The 22,972-nt window shown below is 52.1% G+C and overlaps 2 protein-coding genes across 11 annotated transcripts in view; both read right to left on the minus strand.

Annotated features, from left to right (window-relative positions):
* The window catches only part of Kank2 (KN motif and ankyrin repeat domains 2), a 29,443-nt gene extending 9,225 nt beyond the window's left edge, over positions 1 to 20,218 (minus strand). The window contains exons 1-8 of one of the 4 annotated variants that reach the window (XM_063264709.1): positions 19,919 to 20,201; positions 19,072 to 19,282; positions 18,487 to 18,631; positions 17,545 to 17,659; positions 15,963 to 17,183; positions 3,884 to 4,033; positions 3,690 to 3,792; positions 3,009 to 3,245 (exon numbers count right to left, since the gene is read on the minus strand). In XM_063264709.1, the coding sequence (XP_063120779.1) occupies positions 3,009 to 3,245; positions 3,690 to 3,792; positions 3,884 to 4,033; positions 15,963 to 17,183; positions 17,545 to 17,581 (1,748 nt within the window). In that variant the 5' untranslated portion in view covers positions 17,582 to 17,659; positions 18,487 to 18,631; positions 19,072 to 19,282; positions 19,919 to 20,201. Of the gene's footprint in view, positions 1 to 3,008; positions 3,246 to 3,689; positions 3,793 to 3,883; positions 4,034 to 15,962; positions 17,184 to 17,544; positions 17,660 to 18,486; positions 18,632 to 19,071; positions 19,283 to 19,918 lie in introns of all 4 variants that reach the window. The other 3 variants (XM_006242589.5, NM_001270413.1, XM_006242590.5) reach the window with 3 other exon arrangements.
* A 1,310-nt stretch (positions 20,219 to 21,528) lies between these two features.
* Positions 21,529 to 22,972, minus strand: part of Dock6 (dedicator of cytokinesis 6) — a 52,219-nt gene continuing 50,775 nt past the window's right edge. For 6 of the 7 annotated variants that reach the window (XM_039081852.1, XM_039081851.1, XM_039081850.1 and 3 more), the window contains 3 exons: positions 22,861 to 22,967; positions 22,498 to 22,659; positions 21,529 to 21,770 (listed from right to left, as the gene is read on the minus strand). In XM_039081852.1, the coding sequence (XP_038937780.1) occupies positions 21,728 to 21,770; positions 22,498 to 22,659; positions 22,861 to 22,967 (312 nt within the window). In that variant the 3' untranslated portion in view covers positions 21,529 to 21,727. Of the gene's footprint in view, positions 21,771 to 22,497; positions 22,660 to 22,860; positions 22,971 to 22,972 lie in introns of those variants that run through there. The other variant, XM_063265869.1, reaches the window with a different exon arrangement.

Genomic DNA, 22,972 nt, shown 5'->3' on the forward strand with positions numbered 1-22,972 from the left:
AGCTCCTTTATTTACTTTTATGTTTAAGGGGGTGGAGAGATGGCTCAGTAATTAAAAGCACTTTTTAAAAGGCCTGGGTTTGGTTCCTAGCACTCACAGGGAGGCTCAGAACTGTTTGTAACTCCAGTCCCAGGGATCCCTTTTTGACATCTGTGGGCACCAAGCATGCATGTGGTCCACATACCTATACGCAGGCAAAACACTCTTATGCATAAGTAAAATAAACATATCTGTCATGGATTGAATATGCTTAGCCCAGGGAGTGGCACTATTGGGAGGTGTGGGCTTGTTGGAGTGGGTGTGTCACTGTGGGGGTGGGCTTTAAGACCCTCGTCCTAGCTGCCTGGGAGTCGGTCTTCTCCTAGTGGCCTTCAGTTTGAAGATGTAGAACTCTCAGCTCCTCCTACACCATTCCTGCCTGGACGTTGCCATGCTCCCGCCTTGATGACAATGGACTGAACCTCTGAACCTGTAAGGCAGCCCCAATGAAATGTTGTCCTTAAAAGAGTTGCCTTGGTCACAGTGTCTATTCACAGCAGTAAAACCCTAACTAAAGCAAAAATCTAAAAACTGTATGTTGCTATCTGTGTGTCTGTGTACCTGACTGCAGGCTCCTGTGGAGGTGACAGGGTAGCAGTCCTTGGAGCTGCAGTTATAGGCAGTAAGGAGCTACCCGACAGGGGGGCCCCTCATTTTATCATCCTCTTCCTCCTCCTCACCACTACCACCATCATCATCACTGTTTTGGATTTTTTTCTTCTTTCTTTCTTTCTTTCTTTCTTTCTTTCTTTCTTTCTTTTTTTTTTTGGAGCTGGGGACCGAACCCATGGCCTTGCGCTTGCTAGGCAAGCGCTCTACCACTGAGCTAAATCCCCAACCCCTGGATTTTTTTTTTTTAAACAGCGTTTTTCTATGTAGCCCTGGCTGCCCTGGAACTCAGAGATCTGTTCGCCTCTGCCTCCCAAGCTGTGGGATTAAAGGTGTCATCATCATTATCTTTTAAAAGATTTAGTTTTGGTCGATCCTGAAAATACACATACAGGTAGCATCACGCAGACTGAACTTTAGGAATATATAGGTATATGCCTAGATGCACGCAGTAACAATTAGTAAAAAGAAAATAGAGGCCAAGAATTTGAAAGAGAACAGAATAGCATACATGGGAGGAGAAAGGGAGAAATGTTATCAGATTATAAACTAAAAAAAGATTTATTCATTGTTATTTTATGTGTATGAGTATTTTGTCTGTGTGTCTGTCTGTGCACCATGTGTGCCCTATTGGAAGAGGCCAGAAGAGGGTTTGGATCTCCTGGAACTAGAGTTACACATGATTGTGAGCTATCACATTGTGGGTTAACAGTTTCCTCCAAGACTAAAGCATACCATTCTGAAGGATGCTCCTTAAGCAGGAAGTAAACAACTCAGAGTAGCTTCAGGAAGTCCCTGAAACCGACCAGGTTCACTAGGCCTCTTCCTTCCACAGTAAACAATGAAAGCTGAGAGTCCCCACAGAGGAAGGGAAGCTGGGCTGTGGAGAAGACTCTCAGACCAGCCAAGCTGCCTAGAGGAGGTTTAGACCAGAGTACCTCAGAACAAACACTCTCCAAACTGTTGAGCTGCCTGCAGGCTATGAAGTGTGTTCCAGGTTCCCAGCTTTGTGAGCTGTCGTTCATTCTGGGGTGCACCTTGCTGATGCAGCTGTCTCTGAGTCACTTCTGACCCTTTAAGTAACCTCCCCATATTCCTGTAAGTGACCCCAATAAAACTCACTGGTTGACCAAATTGGACTTTGGTGGTATGTCTGTCATGGGCTTCCTCGCTGCCGTTTAATGTGTCTTCCCAGAGAAAGTTTTGTCTTACGACACATATGGATGCTGAGAATTGAACCTAGGTCCTCCAGAAGAGCAGTTCATGCTTTTAACTGGTGAACCACCCTCTGAGCCCTCTCCCTGTTTTTGAGACATGTTCTCATGTGTCTCAGGATAGCTCCTGAGAGCATGTTCATTGCCATGGCTGGTGGACTTGAGGGCTGGAAATGGGCATGAGATGAAGTTCAGTTGTTAGACTGCCTAATAGGCCTGAGGCCCTGGGTTCCAGCCCTAGCACCCCATAAACTAGGCTGGTTACACCTGTCTGTAATCCTAACACACAGGAACTGGAGGTAGTAGGACTACAAATTCAAGGTAGCCTGTGCTACAGAGTGAGTTCAAGGTTAGCCTGGGCAACTTAATAAGACCTTATATCTCAAAATAAAAAGGGAGGGGTTGGGAAGATGGCTCAGTAGACAAGGCCTTGCAGGAATCCACATTCCTAGAACCCACAGAAATTCTGGGTGGGTATGTGGCAAGGAGCTGCAAGCCCAGCAGGCCTGTGTCTTCCATAGGCGATCTGCAGAACAAGTCAGCAAGCTAAACTGCGTTGCACAGTAAGCCGGGGTCAGGGAGAGATACTGAGTGAATCGATATAGTGCACAGTGATGGCCAAAGACACCGAATGCCAGTCTTGGGGGCATTCCCATGCACACACACGTGCACATATACCTACACAAACACGTGCACCCGCATCACACACAGACACAAAGGCATGGTCCCATGTGCACACACATGCACACACATGCACACACGGTACACATATGCACATCTCACATACACACATAAAATGAAAGATAAAGAAGAAACACTGCCCAGGAGTCTTCCCACGCATACATACCCACATACATCCCCAAACACATGTGCACACATATGACATGTACCCATGAGGCAGAGGCAGGCAGAGCTCTGAGTTTGAGGCTCACATAGTCTGCTTAGTGAGTTCCAGGCCAGCCAGGGCTACAAAGTGAGACAGTCTCAAAAGGACAAGAAAAACGTTCAGAAGGTCAGGTGAGATGCTCATAGTGAGTGACTGACAGGAATCCCTGTCTGAGAGGAGGAGGCCTGCAGAGCTGGGTCCCAGGCGGCAGACCAGCTACCCATCACCCTGTCTGATGCCATCCGACCCAGAGAACTGACCGAATCTCCTCCTCGGGGTCAGGTCCTGGGGCCACCTTGGCTTCGGGCACACGCTGGGATTCCTGAGAGAGCTGACGCTCGTCCTGACTGGTCTTGCCCACTGCAGGCCCCAGAGGCCTGAGCTGAGGGCCTTCAGCTGTGCTCAGAACCCTCACCGGAGGCTCTGGGGCCTCGTTCTCTGTGCTCTCGTGTTCCGAGTTCTCTGCTGTGCTGGAGTCTTCCGAGGAGGACTCATACCTAAGGGTGGACAGGAAGGACACCGATGGTGATGGTGTAGGAGGGATTGGTTGTGATCTCTCGGGTTCTCGGCTTCTCCACATTTTATATTGGGGGTAAAGCAAGTCACATGTTAGTGAGCACTTGTCTGAAATCCACACTCCAGCCCCTCACTCGGGATTCCAGAGCCCATGGTCTCCATTTCTAACCGTGCCACGCGGCACCCGTCACAGCCCCCACTAGACCTGCATAGGCTCCAGAGCCACAGATCAGGTCCCAGCAAGGTGCACGCATTTCTTTACCTCAGTTTCCTCACCCTATATTCCTTATGCTTTCATGAAGGCATCAACAGTGAGGACCAGGCTGAGTGTGGCTCTCACAGCAGCAAGCTCAGGCCCCGGTTCCTACCCATCAGTGCTACAGTATGAACGACTTGGAGTCAGCGGGCACTGGAGATCCACTCACCCGCCATTGATGCCCACAAACTGAAGGTTCCTCTGGTGGACGTCAGGGTCTGCAGGGACCTCTTTCCTCTTCAAGGCTGATTGGACTCCCAAGGAGGCTCCGCCTAAGAGAGGCCATGTGGCGTAAGTGGCCTGTGATCCCGAGTCCACTGAGGATGACTGGGGTCCTGTGTCCCTCACAGATTGTCTGCTTACCTGCTCCCTCGGCCGCTTGTGAGTCCTGCGATGCCACAGGCCTGGTGAGCTCCCTGTCCGTGGTGTCCTGGGCAGCTGGGGCAGGGTTCTCAGGCTCTGCAGCAGGGTATGGACTAGAGGGGGAAGGCTCTGCAGGAGATGGTGGAGGGTCTGGGATGACAAGAGGTGGCATCTCAGAAGATCAGGAAAATGAAAAAGGCCTAATGTGCTGGTCCAGGCCTAGTGTCATTGGGTATAGGCAGGAGGGCTAGTCTGAGCTACAGAGTAAGCTGTTATCTCTAAAAAGCACAATGCTGGACTTGATGGTAGACCACTTGCCTAGCACTCTCGAATTTCTGGGTCTATCCCCAGCACCATGCAAACTGGGTGGGCTGGTGGTGTATACATGTAATTCCAGCACTCAGGTATGGAGGCAGGAGGATTACTACAAATGGGAGGATAGTCTGGGTTAGAGAGTAGATCCAGTCTCAAAAAACAAACAAACGGGGGTGCTGGAGAGACAGCAGCAGTTAAGAGCACAGCTACTCTTCCAGAGGTCCTGAGTTCAATTCCCAGCAACTACATGGTATTTCACAGCCATCTGAAATGGGATCTCCTCTTCTGGCGTGCAGATGTACATGCAGATAAAGCGCTCATTTTCCATAGACATATACGTAAATACATCTTTCAAAAACAAACGAACAGTAAAGAAACAAGAGTTGGCTGGTGTGGAGAGATGGCTCAGCCTGGTCTACTGAGCCGTTCCAGGACAGCTTGTTGTACTAAGTGAGTTCTAGAGGTCCTGAGTTCAAATCCAATCACCCACACGGTAGCTTACAACCATCTGTAATGGGATCTGGTCCCCTTTTCTGGTGTGTAGGAATACATGCAGAGAGAACACTGTATACATAATAAATAAATAAATATTAAATAAAATCCAAGTTAGATGCATGTGAGAACTACCAGAGGCATCCTCTGACTCCCACAGCCCATACAATGCACCCCACAAATCGCCTGAGAGGCATGACGGCCATGTGCCATGCGGTCCTTTCTCACAGGTGAGCTAGTCCTTATGCGACACCTTCAAGCTTCCAACCCCGGAAGGGGTCTGATTATAGAGGGAGGAAACTGAGGCCCAGGGAACTGAAATCCTAGGCAACACAATACAGAATTGTCCAGTGGCATCCTGCGGGTGACAGAGCTCTCGGGGGCCTCACAGTCCTGCCTTCAGACTCAATTCTCACACTCTGTGTCACCCTGAGTGTTTTCTAGAGAAAAAAAATGCAATTGCAGCAAGAGTGTGGTGGTCAGGAGAGATGCAAACTTCATATGTAAGAGATGTGTGCCCTAGGCAGTAGGCTGTGCCCCAGGATCATCCCTGCCCCCTAAAAAGCATCTTTTAACTCATGGCATTACTAAGTAGCCTGGGCTGGCTAGAACTTGTAGGAATTCTTCTGTCTCCATTGCCCAAGTGCAGGGCTCCAAGGTGTGCAACCCCATTCCTTCCTGGTGTTTCTTTATCTGTGTGTGTGTGTGTGTGTGTGTGTGTGTGTGTGTGTGTGATTGTATGTGAGTGACTGTGTGAATGAATGTGAGTATGTGTGGTTGTGGGTATATGATTGGATCTGTGTATGTGTGCACACATGCGCATGTATGTAAGATTCTGTGAGTGTGTGAAAATGTGTGCACATACATGCATGCATAGCTTTTGACTTTAGTAGGTTCTTTTTTTTTTTTTTTTTCTTTTTTTCGGAGCTGGGGACCGAACCCAGGACCTTGCGCTTGCTAGGCAAGCGCTCTACCACTGAGCTAAATCCCCAACCCCTTTAGTAGGTTCTTTAAAGAACACACACGGGGGCTGGAGAAATGGCTCAACAGTTAAGAGCACTGACTGCTCTTCCAGAGGTCCTGAGTTCAATTCCCAGCAACCACATGGTGGCTCACAACCATCTGTGATGGGATCCGATGCCCTCTTCTGGTGTGTCTGAAGACAGCTATAGTGTACTCACATAAAATAAAAAAAGAAAAAAAAAAAAGAACACACACACACACACACACACAGTGTCTTGCTTGCCTAAGCCATCTGTGGGACAGACTATCTTGACCTGCTTGATACCAAGCAGGCGTCACTCTAGTTACCAGGAAAAGGGAACAGGAGCCACTAGAACATTTAAAAACTACAACTAAAATTCCTATCTCCAAGACCAGCGTCCTGTCGAGCTTACACTGGCCCACATCTCATTCCGTAGCTCAGGTGTCCTTGGATTTGATCCTCCTGCCTCTGCCTCCTCAGTGCTAGGGTTAGGGGCATGTCCCACCACACCTTTGAAAAGTTTGCATTTATAAACTAATTTAAAAATGGGGACTCAGGACATAGTTTGGTAGTGAGTGCTTGCCTAGAATCCCCAGTGAGGGGCTGGGGTGTGACTTGGCGGTAGATCACTTGTCTAGCATGTGAGGCCTTGGATTCCAATCTCCACAGCCCAATCAATCAACCGATCAAACCAATACCCCACTCTGCCGAAACTTTACTTGGAAAACATAAAAGCAGGGTTTGTTGGGTGCGGTGGCGCAGGCCTCTAACCCGGCACCGGAGAGGCAGAGGCAGAGGCTCTCTGGGAGACGGACGTCAGCTTGGTCTACACAGCAAGCTCCAGGCCAGTTACGGCTATGTAACAAGACTGTCTCAATTAAAAAGAAAGCTCTGAGACAGATCAACTGCAGATCATGTAAATGCCCTTCCTGCTGCCGGAGTGGCCACTAGAGAGCTTTATCAGCAAGAGGATAAAGGCATTTGCCACCGGACATGGCTGGCCGGTTGACTTACGTGAAGAAGCAGTGCGCTCTCCATGCAGGTTCCCACACACATGTGGCGCACACGTGTATGGGGGCACGCTTACTCCACACACCATTCATTCTAAGTTTTAAAGATTTTTCTAGTGTTTTGCCAGAATGCATGCCTGTGCACGTATGTGTCTGTGCACCGTGTGCATCCTGGCGCCTGCACAAAAGAGAAAGGACAGCCATTAGTTCTGTAGAGTCGGATGGTGTGAGCCACCATGTGGGTGCTGGGAATTGAACCTGGACCTTTGCAAGAGCAGCCAGTGCTACTAACCACTGAGCCATCTCTCAGCCTTGGCGGCCTAGAACTCACTATGTGACCAGGCTGGCACCATAATCAGGGAGTGTGTGGCCTCTGCCTCACGAGTATTGAGATGGCCACCACGCCGACACAAGTGACTCCTTGGGCCCAGTCTCCAAGGACGCGCAGTACCCAGGCCTCGAGTGTGGACTCAGTGAGGTGCCTGTGGCCCTCCTCATCCTGCTGCAGCTCTTAGTCCCTCCTTCCTTACGGCACCCACTTCCAGCTATGGGTGCAGCTCTGCGGAGGGGCCAAGAGTCGAAGGTCTCTTTGATGGTTACATTTTTTTAAAAAAATTCAATGTTTTGTTTTTGGAGAGAGGGTCTCACTGTGTAACCCTGGCTGGCCTGAAACTCAGGGTCGCCCTAGTTTCCAAGTACTAGGATTAAAGGTAGGAGCCACTGCACTGCCACTAACCTTTTTTGTTTTTTAAAATCAGAAGCAAGTCATTGCTTCCTGAAGTTCCTGGGCGCTACTCAAGTTATGCAAGGAACTTAAAGTGCTTTCTGCTCACAGGCTGAGTGTGGACAGGACAGGGCGGGGTGGGACACTTGGCTACAAATGTGTCCAAAAGCAGTCTAGTCCAGGGTGTGGCGACCCCAGCCGACAGAGAACTGAATTGACTTTTGGAGCCAGGAGCCAGTGCGGGCGCGTCTAACTTCTCAGTTATTTACTTATTATTATTGTTTTGCGGTCCTGGGGATGGAACCTGAGTTGTGTACACAATTACGATATGCTTAACTGAGCTGTGGCCCTGGCTCGCTCATTGTCTTTTTTGAGACAAGAGTTTCATGTGGCCCAGACTGGCCTTGAACTCACTGCCTCAACCTCCCAAGATGTGGGATAGAACCCATCACGCCCAGGATTCTGAGTCTGCATTCTATCAACCTTTTACATCCTCAGGCACTTGGCTGTTGTGGTTTTGTGGGTCTTTCTCTATAGCCCAGGCTGGCCTTGTGCTGAAGAGCCTCCTGCCTCAGTCTGGGGTGCTGGGATGGCAGGGAGGCCCCCAATGTGCCTGGCTTAGAGCTCCAGATTTTAAATGCTGGGGGCTGGGGGCTGGCAGGACAGCTCATTGGGTAAGGGAACTTGTCTGATGACAAGAGTTCACCATGCATAAGCTGGACACAGTGGTGGAAGTCTGCAATTCCAGGGTTCCTATGGCAAGATGGAGATGGAGAACCCCTGGAAGCCCTTGGGCTAGCTTGGGGAACCAGCAACAAACAAGAGAAGACGGTGAGGGGACCAGCATCTGACATTAGCATGCCTTTGGTAGACAAGCTTGCCTCCTCCACATACACCATGCACCTTAAGAATAAAAACAGGGACAGTGACAACCCTCAGACGCCATCTGTGTGCTGGCTCATTCCTGTAACCCCAGGCTCTAGGGCTAGGACTCTGAGGCAAAAGGCACATGAACGAGTGTGGCCCATATGTATATGCACTATTTATGTGCAACAGCCCGTGTGAAGAAGAGGAAGAGGACAGACAAACAAACCAGGCTTCAAAGCTTCCTTCCAACCCCAGCAGGGTGTGCACATGTTGAAATGCGTCAGTTAATGGCTGGACATGGTGATGGACGACTTTAGTTACAGCACTTGGGAGGCAGAGGCAGGCAGATCTCTGAGTTCAAGGCTAGCCTGGTCTACATAGCGAGTTCCAGGACAACCAGGGCTACACAGAGAAACCCTGTTCTGGAGAAAGCAAAGCAAAGCGAAACAAAAACAGCAGCAGCAACAGCAGACCTAAGTGTCTCCGCGCTCTGCACCTGTGCACTCAAACAGCTTCAGGTCAAAAAATATCAGTAGGAAAAAATATTTTCTAGGGCCAGCAAGAGAGCTCATAGGGTAAAGGTATTTGCTGCCAAACCTGACCCCTAAACGTTAGCCTCTGACATGCCCCTTCCCCCAATAAATAAAAATGTAACAGTTTTTTTAAATCCCCAGGGCTGGGGGAGATGGCACAGCACCTGCAGTGCAAGCCTTAGGATCGGAGTTCAAATCCCCAAACCTCGGCACAGCTGTGTGTCCACGATCCCAGGGCAGCTATGGACCCCTCAGAACCCGAAGTCGGCCAGCGGGGGAGCAAACGGAGCAAATAAAACATTCCACCTCGGGGCTGGGGATTTAGCTCAGTGGTAGAGCGCTTACCTAGGAAGCGCAAGGCCCTGGGTTCGGGTCCCCAGCCCCGGAAAAAAAAAACAAAAAAACAAAAAAAAAAACATTCCACCTCAAAGCTGAGTGCTGACTGCCACAGGCAATGCTCAGCGTCCCCCGCCCCCTTTCTCCAGGCCTGTCTGCCGCCTGGGAGTTGTCCCGGAGAACACGGAGAACACGGGTCAAAGGCCTGCCCCAGCTAAGGTGAGTTTGAGGCTAGCCTGCATAACTGTAAGACTTTATCTCAAAGCAAACAGAGGGGCTGGTGTGATGACTCAGCAGGTTAGCCACAGCCTGGATTCGGATCCCCAGACCCGTGGAGAGTTAGACGCAGGGCTGGTGAGGTGGCTCAGCTGGTAAGGGAGCTTGCTGTCAAGCCCGGGGACCTGAGTTTGATCCTCAGGGCCCACAATGTGGAAGAGAACGGATCCCCCCAAAATGCCCTCTAACCACCACACACATACTCCACCCCCTCCCCGCAAAGGTAATAGACTGTAATTAAATAATGAAATTGGAAACGGGAGTGGGCACTCGGCAGTGTGGCTCTTGCCTGGCTAGCAAGATGTCCAGCCCTGTCCCAGAACTGGAGGGGAAAAAATTTAAGTGGAAAAAAACAAGAAACAGAGAGAGAGAATCTTGTTTTTCTGAAACACAAGACCATTTAAGGAAATCGGCAGGCACAGGGCATGTTTCTCAAGGACACGGAATATCTAAACTGGCTGCTGAAGGTGGGGTGCAGCAAAGCAATTAAAAGGGGTAGGGAAGTCCCAGGGTGGTGGCACATGCCTGAGGGCCCAGGGAATGGAGAGGGTGAGGCAGGAGGATTACTTGGTAGCTAGCCAGGAAAGCACAGAGGAACATCATCTTCAAAAAGCAGAATACGGGGCGGGCGAGATGGGTCAGTGAAGAAGGGAGCTTGCTGCTAAGTGGCCGGCTTGAGTTTGATGCTGGGACCCACACTGTAGGAGACAGATGTCTCCCCAAAGCTGTGCTCGGACATCCACACACTCCCGAGCACACGCCCGGAACAAATAAATACGTTTGTAAGTAATTCAAAAGGGGTAAAACATGTCGACCAAGCATGGCAGTGACATCTGTGACCCCAGTGCCTGGGAGGCAGATGAAGGAAGACCTGGGAGTTGGAGGCTGGGGGTGGCTTTCAGAACATGGGGAAGTCCCTGTTTCAGAAAACTAAAAGACAATACAGAAGAAGAATAAATACATACATAATGATTGGGATGAAGGCTGAAATTCAAAAGTGGGTGAGCTGGACCCAGTAAGACTACACAAACCGTGCCGTTACACAGCTCTATCTGTGTTTTCTAAGATTTATTTTTAATCAAGAGTGTGCCTGGGGAGGCTCCAAGGGATTGGGAGTCACAGGTATTTGTGAGCCTCCTGATGTGGGTGCCGAGAAGCAACAGTTCCTCTGCAAGAGCAGCCTCCTAACTGCAGACAGCTCTCCAGCCCCGGGTTTTTCTTTATTTGTATTTCTGAGGCAGGGACTTACGTACCCCAGGCTGCCCTTTAATTCTCTCTTAAAACACAGTACACACAGGAAAAGTGAAAAGAACGACTCCCCTTCTTTATCTTTCTGTGTTTTCTGCATGACAGGGTTTTTCTGTGTAGCCCAGGCTATCCTGAAACTCACTCTGTAGACCAGGCTGGCCCAAACTCAGCTATCTGCCTGCCTCTGCGTCCTGAGTGCTGGGGTTGAAGGCATGTGCCCCCACTACAAAGCTTTCTTTCTTATTTTTCGCACCCTTTAACCAATGATCCTTCTGCCTCCGACTCGACAAGCACACTCTAGCCAAGATGGCCCAAGACTGTGTTTACTCTCAATTTTCTTTCTTTTCCTTTCCCTTCTCTCTTTATCAAGGTGGCATCTTGCTATGTCACCCTAGAACTACCTAGAACTCACAACAATCCTCCTGCCTCAGTCTCCCAAGTGCAGGAATGCACTTGGCAGGCTCACGTGCTACTGTGCTCAGTGCCTTTTCATGTGGCCAGGGAAAATCAAGGAAAAACGTAATAAGTGCAGGGTCAGGGCCTGGACCAAGAGCAGATGCTTCCCAGGATGCACCAGGCCCTGGGTCCCACGGCAGCTGAAAAAATAAACAAAATCAATCAAAACAATAATTTCCACCAGCTCTGTGGTGCCAGATATTAAAAACATGTTTTTCTTTTATGCATTTAAAAGATTCAGACTGGCTATGCCTTAGGTCCCAGCTTTGGCAAGCCAGATGGAGGCAGGCAGCAAGGGCAGCCTGGGCTACGAAACCCAACTGTCTCAAACACACACTCCTACGAAATAAACACAGGACTGAGGCTGGGGCGGGAGAGCATGTGTGAGCCTGCTCTAAGCCCTGGGTACCATCCCCAGCACCCTATGAACCAGGCATGGCGGCATAGCACTCAAGGGGAAGAGGACTGGGGATCAGGAGTTCAAGGTTATCCTGGGCTACCTGAGACACTGCCTCTAAATTAATAAAAATAAAAATAAAAATTCAGAAGCGGGGCTGCAGCATGGCCCAAGGTAGAATGCTGGCGCGGCGGCCAAGGGCAGGAGCTGTACTGGTCACTCATGCCTATAATCCCAACACTCACAGAAGCTGAGGCCACAGTGTGACCATGAGTTCCAGGCTAGCCTGACTAGAGCGGGACCCTATCTCAGAAAAACAGAACAAACAAAAATCTAGAAAGCAGCTATACCTAGGTTACTGATATTCCAGATTTTTCCGTACTTTCCAATCCTTCTACAAAGAAATCACATTTTTGTTGCTCAAGTCAGGGCCTTGTGGCTGTCCCGGAGCTCACTACATAGACCAGGCTAGCCTCAAACTCAAAGACCTACTTGTCTCTGCCTTCAGAATGCTGGGATTAGAGGAGTGTTGCCACCACACTTGGCTGTAAGATTTGTTTTAGTGTGTGCGTGTGACTGACTCCAAGTCTTTCAGTCCATCTTGCCTACCTCTCTCAAACCTGGGGATGTGTCTGTGTTTGTGGAGGTGGGGACTTCCCCAAATCTTCAGCTGGAGAAAGTAATTTCCAGCTCTGCTGAGAAACACAACTCTCACTGGATGCTAAAGAGGACACACACACACACACACACACACACACACACACACACACACACCTATCTATTCCTCCAAAGAGTGCTCCATGATTTATCACCAGGCCTACCAACCTCAGAGGACATGATGTGGTGATGTCATCTGAACACCATATTTCATATGTTCATATTTCTGACAGTGCTGTCCTAGCTCAGGAGTCTGTGGCACTCACCCTTGGATGCTTAGATTCCCCCAGCACCTCAACTCTTTGTCTTCCCCCTTCTAGATCATTCATCAGCCCAAACTCGTCTTGATCCCAGAGCCTGTATGCTGGCCTGGAGCCTCTCATCGCCTCTTTGCCCACAAGGCCTGATCTTCTCCATCACCTCCTATTTTAGCATTTGCTGTTTTGAGACTCACTCTGTAGCCCAGGCTGGCCTTGAAGCTGAGGTGATTCTCCTGTTTCAGCTTCCTGAGTGCAGGACTTATAAGCTTGTGTTACCACACCTGAATATATTCAAAGGACACTAGAGAGCCGGGAGCCGACTGTCTACCACTAGGCCACACTCAGTCCCTCACTGGGGGATTCTAGGCAGGGGCTCTACCAACGGGGCCACGCCCCCGCACAGTGATCGGTCAGGACACCTGATTTACAGACAGTGTTGCAGTTTGAGGAGGTTTGGGTGCTATCGCCTAGACCACGCAGAGCTTCAAAGGCATGCTCAGGATTACAGAGGAGGGCACGGGGCAGCCATGTCCCCAGAGGGCTGTCACCAGCCCTGCCAGTTTCCCTCGGGTTTGATCTGAGTACATATTTCTCATGTGGATACTTTGTCTCTCGTATATTTTCTGAAGATTTTTTTTTCCTTCCTTTTAATTACACTTATTTCTGTGCATGTCGGTGTATGCATCTTTTTTTTTTTCCAGAGCTGGGGACCGAACCCAGGGCCTTGTGCTTGCTAGGCAAGTGCTCTACCACTGAGCTAAATCCCCAACCAGGTGTATGCATCTTTAGTTCCAATACTCTGGAGTCAGAGGTAAGTGGATTTCTGTGAATTTGAGAGTAGCCTTGTCTACATAAGGAGACCCCGTCTCTAAAAATAAAGTATTATTTATGTATTTATTTACTTAGTGGGGGGAGAGAGGGTATGAGGCACGGCTTGGTGCCTGTGTGAAGATCAGAGGACAGCTTGTGTTGGTTGTTGGTTCTTTCCAATATGTAAGTCTCTGGGTCAGGCACAGTGCTGTGGGCCTTCACTCCCAGAATTCGGGAGACAGAGGCAGGTAGGTGGTATCTGTGAGCTAGAGGCCAGCGTGGTCTCTGTGGCAAGCTCTAGGCCAACCAGTGAGACATACAGTGAGACCCTGTCCTCAAAAATAAACAAACAAACAAAATGTGGGTCCAAGATCAGCCTTGGCAGCAAGCACCTTTACCTGCTGAGCCATCTTGTAGGCCCTGAGCAGGGACATTGGTAGGAATGATCTCTTGCTATGTATGTTCTTAGTACCTGTGACAATAAGCACTAAGTATCCTCAGAACAAGATGAAATAAATGAACATACTCCCGCTCTATCTAAGCGAGGCCAAGATGCAGCAACAGGGAGTGCAGTGAGACATGAGGGAGGACTTTCGGGGTGGCAGCTTTCCACAGGCAGTGAACATGGCTTTGTCTCTATGTCCTGTGAGCAGAAGGCCCCATGACTGCCCTGGGAGGCATGTCTGGAATGGAGGGTGCCTCTCAAAGATTCCAAGGCTGTGCTGGGCGGGCCTCTGGCCGGGGGCCAGAACCTCAGGGCTGGGTGTTTGGATGGACACAGAACAGAGTGGTGGTTTCCGTAGCTGGCCGGAACAACAGGGAAGCACAGCTGGGCCCTCGCCCTGCAGCCGGTGCCCGTTAGAGTCAGCAGGGCTGCGGCCGACATGACCGGGATCTGGGGGGGGGATGCAGGGTTCCATGAGTCTTAGGTGATTCCTGGCCCTAAGCCTCAGTTTCCCCAACTATAAGCAGAGCTGAAGTTGGGCATGGATTAAATGCCCTGTAAGCCAGCCGAGGCACAGCATTTGGGAGGGGGATGAGGGGAAGATGGAGAGAAAAGGGAAGGGAAGGGAAGGGCTCAAGGCTGGAGTTCACAACACAGCAAGACTGTCTGAAATGCCACATAGCCCCAGAGGGTAAGAACACTCAAAACCAAGCACTCAAATGTCGCACACCCCCAAAGGGAATGAAAACTCAAAACCAAGCAACCTAAAGGAAACAAATCAGGTCAACCTGCTAACTGTCAGCAGAAGCAGCAAGAGGCACTGCTTGAGCGCTTACTGTATGCATTCACTGCCAAGGGTTCTGGAAGGGTGTATCTGTATTAGAGCGAGCCACAGGGACGAAAATGGAGGCCCAGAGAGGTGGTGTTGTTCAGCTAGGGTCACACAGTGATCGCACCGGGGTATCTGGCTGTGGGCCATCTTCCTCAGCCTCCCTTGGTGAGACACTTAACACAGCAGCTGGCACCCCAGGCCTGTGCCAAGACAGAACAGCTGTCACTAATCCTGTGAATCACTCTGGCAGCTTCTGGGCAGCTAACGATTAGTATATGCCCTTCCTGGCATGAGGACTCAGCACTTTCTCCGGGTACACCCCCTTCCTCTTCCGAAGGCCACTGGGCTTGGGTAGGTAGGGTCTCTTTTACCCTCAAGGCTCAATGGTTGTTCCGACATCGAGGGCCACTCCTGGGATTTTTATCTGGTGTTGTGTGACCTATGGAGGGGAGGGAACACCTCCCTTCCAGACTCATTCATCTGAAGGCCCCAGAGAACAGTGAGTTAGAGGTACCACAGAACCCCCTGAGCACCTGGACCCGGATATGCCCGAGGCTGTCCCTCAGAAACCCAAACAAGACACTCTTTCTAGTGTCTTGATTCCTGCCAGCTCTTCACTCAAAAGAGGGAACTTTCTATGAAACCAACAGCCTTGGAGAACCTCCTCCAAACAACTCATGTTTACGGGATTTTTTTTTTTTTACACCCCAACACAACAAGGCAGTGTGCTAGATGTTCAGTTTCTCTGTGCACGCAGGCGTGAGTGTACATGCATAGGTGTGGATTGTGCAGACATGCATGCGTGTGCATGCATGAGCGTGAATGTGAATGTATGCATGTGTGTGCGCGTGTACCTGTGTACATGTGTGTGCGTGCACTGTGTCTGCATACGTGTTTAGTTCAGAGGTAAACAGATGGTGGTGTTCCTCAGGTATGTCCATCTTTTTATGGGGCTGGGGCACACGTGTGGCACAGCACACCTGTGGAGCTCAAAGGACAACTTGCAGGAGTGAGGTTTGCTTTCCTGCCATGTGGACTCCAGGGACAGAACAATGGAGGTCATCCGGCTCAGCGTCCCCACTGAGCCATCTCACTGGGCTGTCTTGTTGTCTCAGACAAGGTCTACCACAGGCTAGAACTCACCAAGTAACCCAATCTGGCCCCCATTATCTTCCTGCCTCCGTCTCCCCGTGATGGGATTGCAAGTAGGGATGAACCCACCTGGCATTTTTACACAGGGGCCTGAGATCAGAATTCAGGGTCTTGCATAGCAAGCACGTTACCAATTGGGCCACCTCCCCAGGCCCAAGACACCAAATTTCTCTGCCCAGTGCCTACAGCTCCGAGACCCATCCTGGAACCCTCTCACTCTGAGAGGCTCTGAAGGTTAGGATGAGGAGGGGGTCCTCCTGGGACTCCCCTGATTCGTCACTCACCTGCCATCCTGGCCGCACCAGTGCAATTCCGTTCTGTAATACTGATCTTCTTGGCTGTGTGCATGTTGCTGGTGGAAGCTGTGGGCAGGGGACACATGGTCTCCACCACCTCATGACTTCGGAACACAAGGGTGTTCTCCGCAGATGTGGCCAGGGCCTTCAGCCCTGCTCCATAGGGTTCCAGACTCTGAGCTCGCTGTGCAGGAGCCCCGGCTGCCGTGCTGGCTGCCACCTCCACTTCCCGGGGACCCTCCACAACTCGCACGGTGTCCACGCGGACCTGGGTGTCTGGTGGTGGCCAGGCTTGGGGCTGGAGGTCGACCTGCTGGGTCTGAGCCGCCCGCAGCTCCTGCAGCGCTTTTTTGAGCTGGGTCTCCAACACGGCCACTTTAGCTACCAGGGCAGCTTCACCATCTGGAATGCCCAAATCCCTTTCTCGAACCCAGGTGCCCACCGAGCGAGTCTCTAGCACAGCAGGGTCGTCGGGGGCCTCCGGAAGGTCCAGGCAGAGCTCGCTCCGGCTCCTTGTCCCTGAGGGGTGGCCTAGAAACTTCTGGCTCTTGAGCTGCACGGTGAGCTGTCTTTTTTCCTCCTGGAGCACCGACAGCTTGACCTGGAGCACGGGGATCAGCTTGACCTGCTCCTCCAGCTGGCGCAGCTTGCGCAGGGCTCCAGCCATCTGTTCGCGCACGTGGGCCAGGTGACCAGCGCTGGGTGCCACTGGGGTGGACAAGCCAGAGCTGCGAGGTGTGGGGGGCAGCAGGCCCACGCCTGCCAGGGAGCTGGTGGAGCCCGCAGCGCTGGGCGTCAGAGAGCCCAGGCCACCCGATGATGGGGCAGCCGCCTGGTCCTCCAGTCGGCGCCGCGCATCCAGCAGCGTGCGTTCCACGCGTGGGTTGGTGCCGCTGCGGGTCTCCAAGGCTCCGTACTGTGGGTAGAAGCCGCGGCCACAGTAGGAGTAGGCCGAGTGCCGGCTGTCCCCACTGGCGTCAGAGCACAGCGACTCTGTGGACGTCCACCAGGAGCCCGGGCCACGTGGCAGGGAGCCCAGGCGTGGCCGGCGCTGCACCGGCACCCTGCGCAGTGTGTGGCCCTTCTCAATGTCATCCACGTACTTAAGAAAGTCCAGGTCCAGGCGGTAGCCATAGGGCGTCTCCACCGAGTATGGCGGGTCTGGCTCCTTGTTGGGGAAGGCCGCTGAGGAGGCTTGGCCAGGGGTTCCTGGAGTTGGGGAAAGCCGAGGCCTTTAAATACTGCTGCTCCCTTTTCTGCCCAGCTGATAGCCCAGGGACACAAGTGGCATTTGCCAACGTTGGCGGCCCATCGGAGATCAAGAAAGCTTGTCTGCCCATACCAACCATCGATGCCAAGGACAAAGGTGTCCTTTTCTCACTCAGACCTCACATTAGTGCTGTCCCCTCCCTAAGACTGTCACGGTTAGAGCTGTCCTTCCCAGTCAAGCCACACAGTCTGAGCTGTTGCCCCACTTGAGGCCCTCATATTATGGCTGCCCCTCCAAACCCGCACCCAGATTGTCAGAGCGTCCTCCCCATTCAAACCCCCCCCCCCAGCTGCCCCTGACCTGGGAATGGGGCGGGCACATGCAGGACCTGGGCCATCCTCTCTCTGCAGTTGCTCCTCAGATGTCACTCAGGGAACCGAGTCTCCCCAACAGCCTTCGGACAGCTGAGGCTAACCTGCAGAGGGGTGGGCAGTCTTCAGGGAAAAGGAAGGAGAAGCCACCCACCCTTCACAGATGGCCTGGTACCCCGTAGGTACGGGTCAGGCACCTCTCACATACTTGAGCACTCAAGCTCCCCTTCCTACCCCTGCCTGACTGTAGAAAGCCCCAGAACAAAGAAACCAAACCTCCCTGCGTGCACATCTGTCCAGCCCTGGACAGGCTCCAGCAGTTCCCACAGCCTTCACATGGCCCCCAGGGCAGGTGGCCCCACCCTTCCTGTGCCCCCTCCCCTTGGCCCAGCTTAGAAAGTGCACAGAGAGAGCAGGGTAAGAGGGGGGAGGGCTGGGGGTGCTAACAGGGACACAGGGGGGGTTGCAGGGCGGGGGGAGCGAGAGACAGAACATGGAGGTGGGACCCCTCAGCGACCTCAAAGCAGAGAGTCAGGCCAGGCCGGTGGAGGGTCCGCAAAGTGGTGAGGGTAAAAGTTCTGAGAAGCCTTCCTCTTTATGGAAACAATTTTCTCTAAAAATAAACAGTTTCACTGCCCAGCTACATAGAACTTCCTGCCCCCTCAGGATGTGTCTGGGTTTTGGTGGGGTACATAGGGATAGAGTAGGGTGGAAGACTATAAAGTCATAGAGGTGGCAGTAAAGCGGGGTGCCAACAGGCTGCAGGGGGGTTGTAATCAAGACTTCTGCAGGGCCCACTTCAGTCCTGGAGGTTAGCCAAGGTCAGTCCTTTCTGTTATCTGCCCTGCAGCCACTTTGCTGCAGTCACCTCCACCCATCTCACTCTCTAGAGTGAACCATTCTAAGCTGTGGGTGTTAGGGCAGTGGGTACCTGGGGGGATGGATTAGGTGGGACACCTGCTGGGCATCAAGGCAGGCTTAGGATGCTCCTTTCCCCTGCTTCAGTTCCCATCCATATCTCTGTCCCTCCAGTTTGTGTCTGTCCACGTCTCCGCTTGCTTTGCTGGCTTGAGCACCTGAAATGCAGTTCCCAGTTGTAGTTAAAATTGGCATCTGCCTGGAGTCTCAGTCCCTCCAAGGACAGGAAATATATTCTGTCCAAAATATATTTTGAGGACTTGAGACATAGAAAGAGGGAACAGAATTGGGGTAACTTGGGATAGGGGCACCAAGGTGGAATGAATAAACTGAATAATTATCACACTGTTTTATTTGGTTATTTGAGGCAGTCCCCTGTAGCCCAGGCTAGCCTCAAACTCACTATGTGGCTGGGGATGACTTTAAAATCTTATCCTCCTGCCTCTACTTTCCAAGTTCTGGCCTTGCTGGTGTCACCACCATACTCAGCTATATATTGTGGGTTGGAACCCCAGGCTTCACACCCCACGTTCTCCATCCCCAACCCTGCTTATGTTTTTGGGAAAAGATCTTGCAAGCTGAGTGTAGTGTCACATGCCTTTAATCCCAGCACTTGGGAAGCAGAGGCAGGCAGGTCTCTGTGACTTGAGCCTAAAACAGGGCAGATTCGCCCAAGGCGCCCCCAGACTCCACACATTTTATTCTCCAGACGCAGCGATTGAGGTCTAAGGGTCTGCAGTTATCTAAGCTCAGGCTGGTAACTCTGTGGCGGGAGTCGGAAGAGGAGGCCCCCCCTCTCCACAAGATCCCTGGATGAGAGAGGCGGAAGGAGGCTGTGAGAATCAACAGGTGGGAGTTTTCAGAGAAGGGCCACAGGGTCTCCCCAGAGTGCACCTCCCCACCAGCCTGGGTGAATCTGGGGGTTTTCCTGCCTCACTCTCTCCGCCCCCAAAGTTAGGGGTGAGGAGGACCCCGCCCCGGGCGGGGAGGGGCGGGGCCTGTGGGGTCCCAGTCTAATGGCAAACATCTGCTGATCCCCACACCCGCCCAGCAGCCAGGCCCAGCTCGGCCGGACGCCGGATGCCTTCCCGCCGTTGAGGGGCCTGGTCCGGCCACCGGGAGCTGCGAGAGCGGGGACTTGGGAAGGGAAGGGGACAGAGCTAGACGAAAGAGGCGGAGAAGAGGAAGCGAGGCAGGGAATGATAAAAGGAGAGTGGTGGGTTAGGGGCAAGGGAAGCAGGGCCCAGGTCAGGGCTGGGGAGGGGACAGGAGCGCGGGGACCCAGACGCTCCGGTTTGCAAAGTTTGGGCGCAGATGGTTAAGACTTGGCAGGGACCAGCTAAGAGAGAGTGAGCGAGCTCGCAGCCTAGGGTTGGAGGTGGGTTAGAAATCCCGATAGTCCCTCTAGAGAAGCCCAGACCCCAGGCCACCCCGATCCCACTCGCCTGGCGCGCTGCAGCCTCCGCCGTCCCAAGCGTCCTGCCCGCTCCGCCTCAGTCGCCCCAAGCCTGTGGAGCCAACGCGGTAGCCACGCCCCCAGCAGAAAGCCACGCCCCTCCAGCCTCCCAGGCGCCTGGGCCGCAGGGGCTGGGGGCGAAGTTGAAGGGTGGTCGCAGGGGTGCACGCGCTTTCGCTGCGGCCTGAGCGCGTCCTAGGGTCTCAGTCGACTCCTGGCCACAAGCCCTCGGGGCAGGGTCCCGGCTTCTACAAGCCTGGTGCCCGCCCTTCGCAGCTGGGCGCTGCAGGGGGCGGAGCTGGCCGGGGCCCAGCTCCGGGGCGGTGCGGTGGCCAGGACTGGAGGTCACCCCTCCCCCGTTGGCCGCCGGCAGCTGGAAGTCTTCCAGCTGCAGGCCGGGTGCACCGTAGCGTGACCGCCGGCCCAAGCTCCGAGATTGCAGCCCATCCCTATCTCCTGAAATTGAAGCTGGGCCTCAGTTTCCCCATCAGCAGAATGGGGTCAATCACATGATCTACCTGATAAGTGTGTTCAGAAAATTCCCTTCATTCTACTCAAGAGCTGACACAAATCACAGGGCGTGGCTTATTGACTTTGCGGGGTTGGGGATGGACCCCAGGACTCTTCGAATGTTAGATAATCTCTGCTGCTACGCTACACCCTAGCCCAGAGGTGAACTTCTGTTTGCACAGGACTTTCTGAAGACACAATGGCTAGCACATCAAAGTCGTGGGGCCAGTAGTACTAGGAGGCCACCTTCTACTACAGCGATTCTGGACTAGGAGAGTCTGTCTCAAAACAAACAACAGTAAAAAAAAAAAAAAAAGAAAGAAAAAGAGCTTCTTGGAATCTACTTAGCACAAGGCACTTGTGACTCAGTGGGTAAATTGCTTGGCTGTGTGAATCAGGACTTAAGTTCGAATTCCAGCATCTACATAAGAGTTGGGCCCAAAAGTTTACCTTGAAGCCCAATTCTGGGTGCTCTCTGGGGTTTACCGGCAGTGACCCTAGCTGGATCTATGAACTCCAGGTTCAAGGAGTCCTGTCTCAAAAAATAAGCGGATGACCAAGGAGAGGCTCATGGGATAAAGGAGCCGGCTGCCAGGCCTGAGGGTATGAGTTCAATCCCTGGGATCTACACAGTGGAAGGAGAGAACTGACTTCTGCAAACTGTCCTCTGACCTCCTCATGTGTGCCATGGCACTCATGCACCCACAGACATATAGATACAAATAAATAAATAAATGTAAGAAAAAATACAATACAAATGAGGTGAGGGGCCCAGCACACCCCTTTAATCTCTCCCTCACTTAGTAAGAAAAGGCCAAGAGGTGGATGGATCTTTGTGAGTTCAAGGCCAGGCTGATCTATAAGTAGAGTATAACGTAGAGACAGAAATATGCACTCATGCAAGCCCTCACCACAGGTGTACACACGTGACCAAAGGCACACACACACACACACACACACACACACACACACACAGCACTCTTTCCCATGGACATGTTACATTGTGTGTGTGTGTGTTCTCTTCTCCGACTGAATGAACATCAACACCCTAGGGCAGGAACCGTGTCAACTGTCAGCACACCACACAGGTTGTATATAAAACTCACTTTAAATTAAAAAACAAACAAATAAAAACAAAGCTTAGAAATCCATCAGTGCAGACAGACAGAGCCCAGCTCCAAGGACTTTGTGGTCACCCCATGGATGAGGGAGTAGGTTTGACTCCAGAAAGGCACAGGCAGCTGAGGTGTAGGTGCTGGTCTTCTGGGTGTGGCTTTTAGCTGTTTCATCAGAGATCAGTCTTCCGGAAACTTGATCTGTTGATGGAGTTCCTGGAGGCAGAAGGCCGGTTAGCAGGGCCGCGGGACCCCCAGCTCCAGTCTTCCCACTTCCTCATCTAGCAGCACACATCCCATCCAAGAAGAGTAGACTCTTTTTCTGTTCTCTCTCTCTCTCTCTTTCTCTCTCTCTTTGTGTGTGTGTGCGCGCGTGCGCGTGCGTGCGTGCACACACACAAATGTAGAGGTCAGAAGATAACTTAATAGAACTGGTTCTTTCCTTCTACCTGTGGTTTCAGGGGACTCAAACCCAGGTATTGGAGCTTGGTTGCAAGCACCTTTAGTCACTTGTATTACTTTCCACCCCCAGAAGATTCACAGTGTGCTAGAATCACGTCTATTTCATAGGTGTGGAAACTGAGTCTCAGATGGCCAGCTGAAAGCTGGGGACATGGCTCAGTGGCAGGGTACTAACCCCGTGTATAGCCTAGGAGTCTGTTTCTATCAGGAGTGGGTGGGGAGAGTAGACAGGATGGTTCAGTGGGTCAAGGTACTTGCTACCAAGCCTTGACCTGAGTTCAATCCCTGGGACCCACTTAGTGGAAGGGAACTGTGGCTGCAATCTGTCTTGTGATCTCCATGCACTGACCCGTACATGCCCCACCCCACTAAATCAAATACAATAACCGAAAACCAGGATAGATGAAATGTCGTGACCCAGTTCGGACACCACACACAGTGCACATGTATATGTGTGTGAGGCAGCCCCCACGGTGGGCACCTGAGGCTGGTGGAACTTGGTGCCAACAGCTGGGGCAGACGCTGCGTGAGCAGAGGCTGCAGTGCCTCCCGGAGGCGGCTGTAGTGGCGTTCCAGTTCCCGGTGGTACTCCTTCTGGTCTGGTCCAATCAGGGCCTTGTTCTTTCTTAGTGCATCCTCACACCTGAGGGGTGAAGAGGAGGCTACTGGAGACTGGCACTCAAGAGAGAGCAAGAAGAGGGGCCAGGGACTCCTTCAGGGTATACATGTGAAGGGTCTGGAGGCAATCACGCACAGACCCACAACAGGGGCGGTGAATTTAAACATGGAGTCAGGATGGGCACAGGAGAGAGTCAGGGTGGCAGGGTTATAAGAGCCAGTGTACTTTTTGCAGAAATCCTTGAAGCAGAGCCGTAGTTTGTTGTGATGTCGGAAGAGCTTGGGATCTTCTGGGATCTCTGACAAAAATACCTGGGCTACTTCCAAGGGACCCTACT

This window comes from Rattus norvegicus, chromosome 8 (genome assembly GCF_036323735.1).
Source record: "Rattus norvegicus strain BN/NHsdMcwi chromosome 8, GRCr8, whole genome shotgun sequence".
Lineage (NCBI taxonomy): Eukaryota > Metazoa > Chordata > Mammalia > Rodentia > Muridae > Rattus > Rattus norvegicus.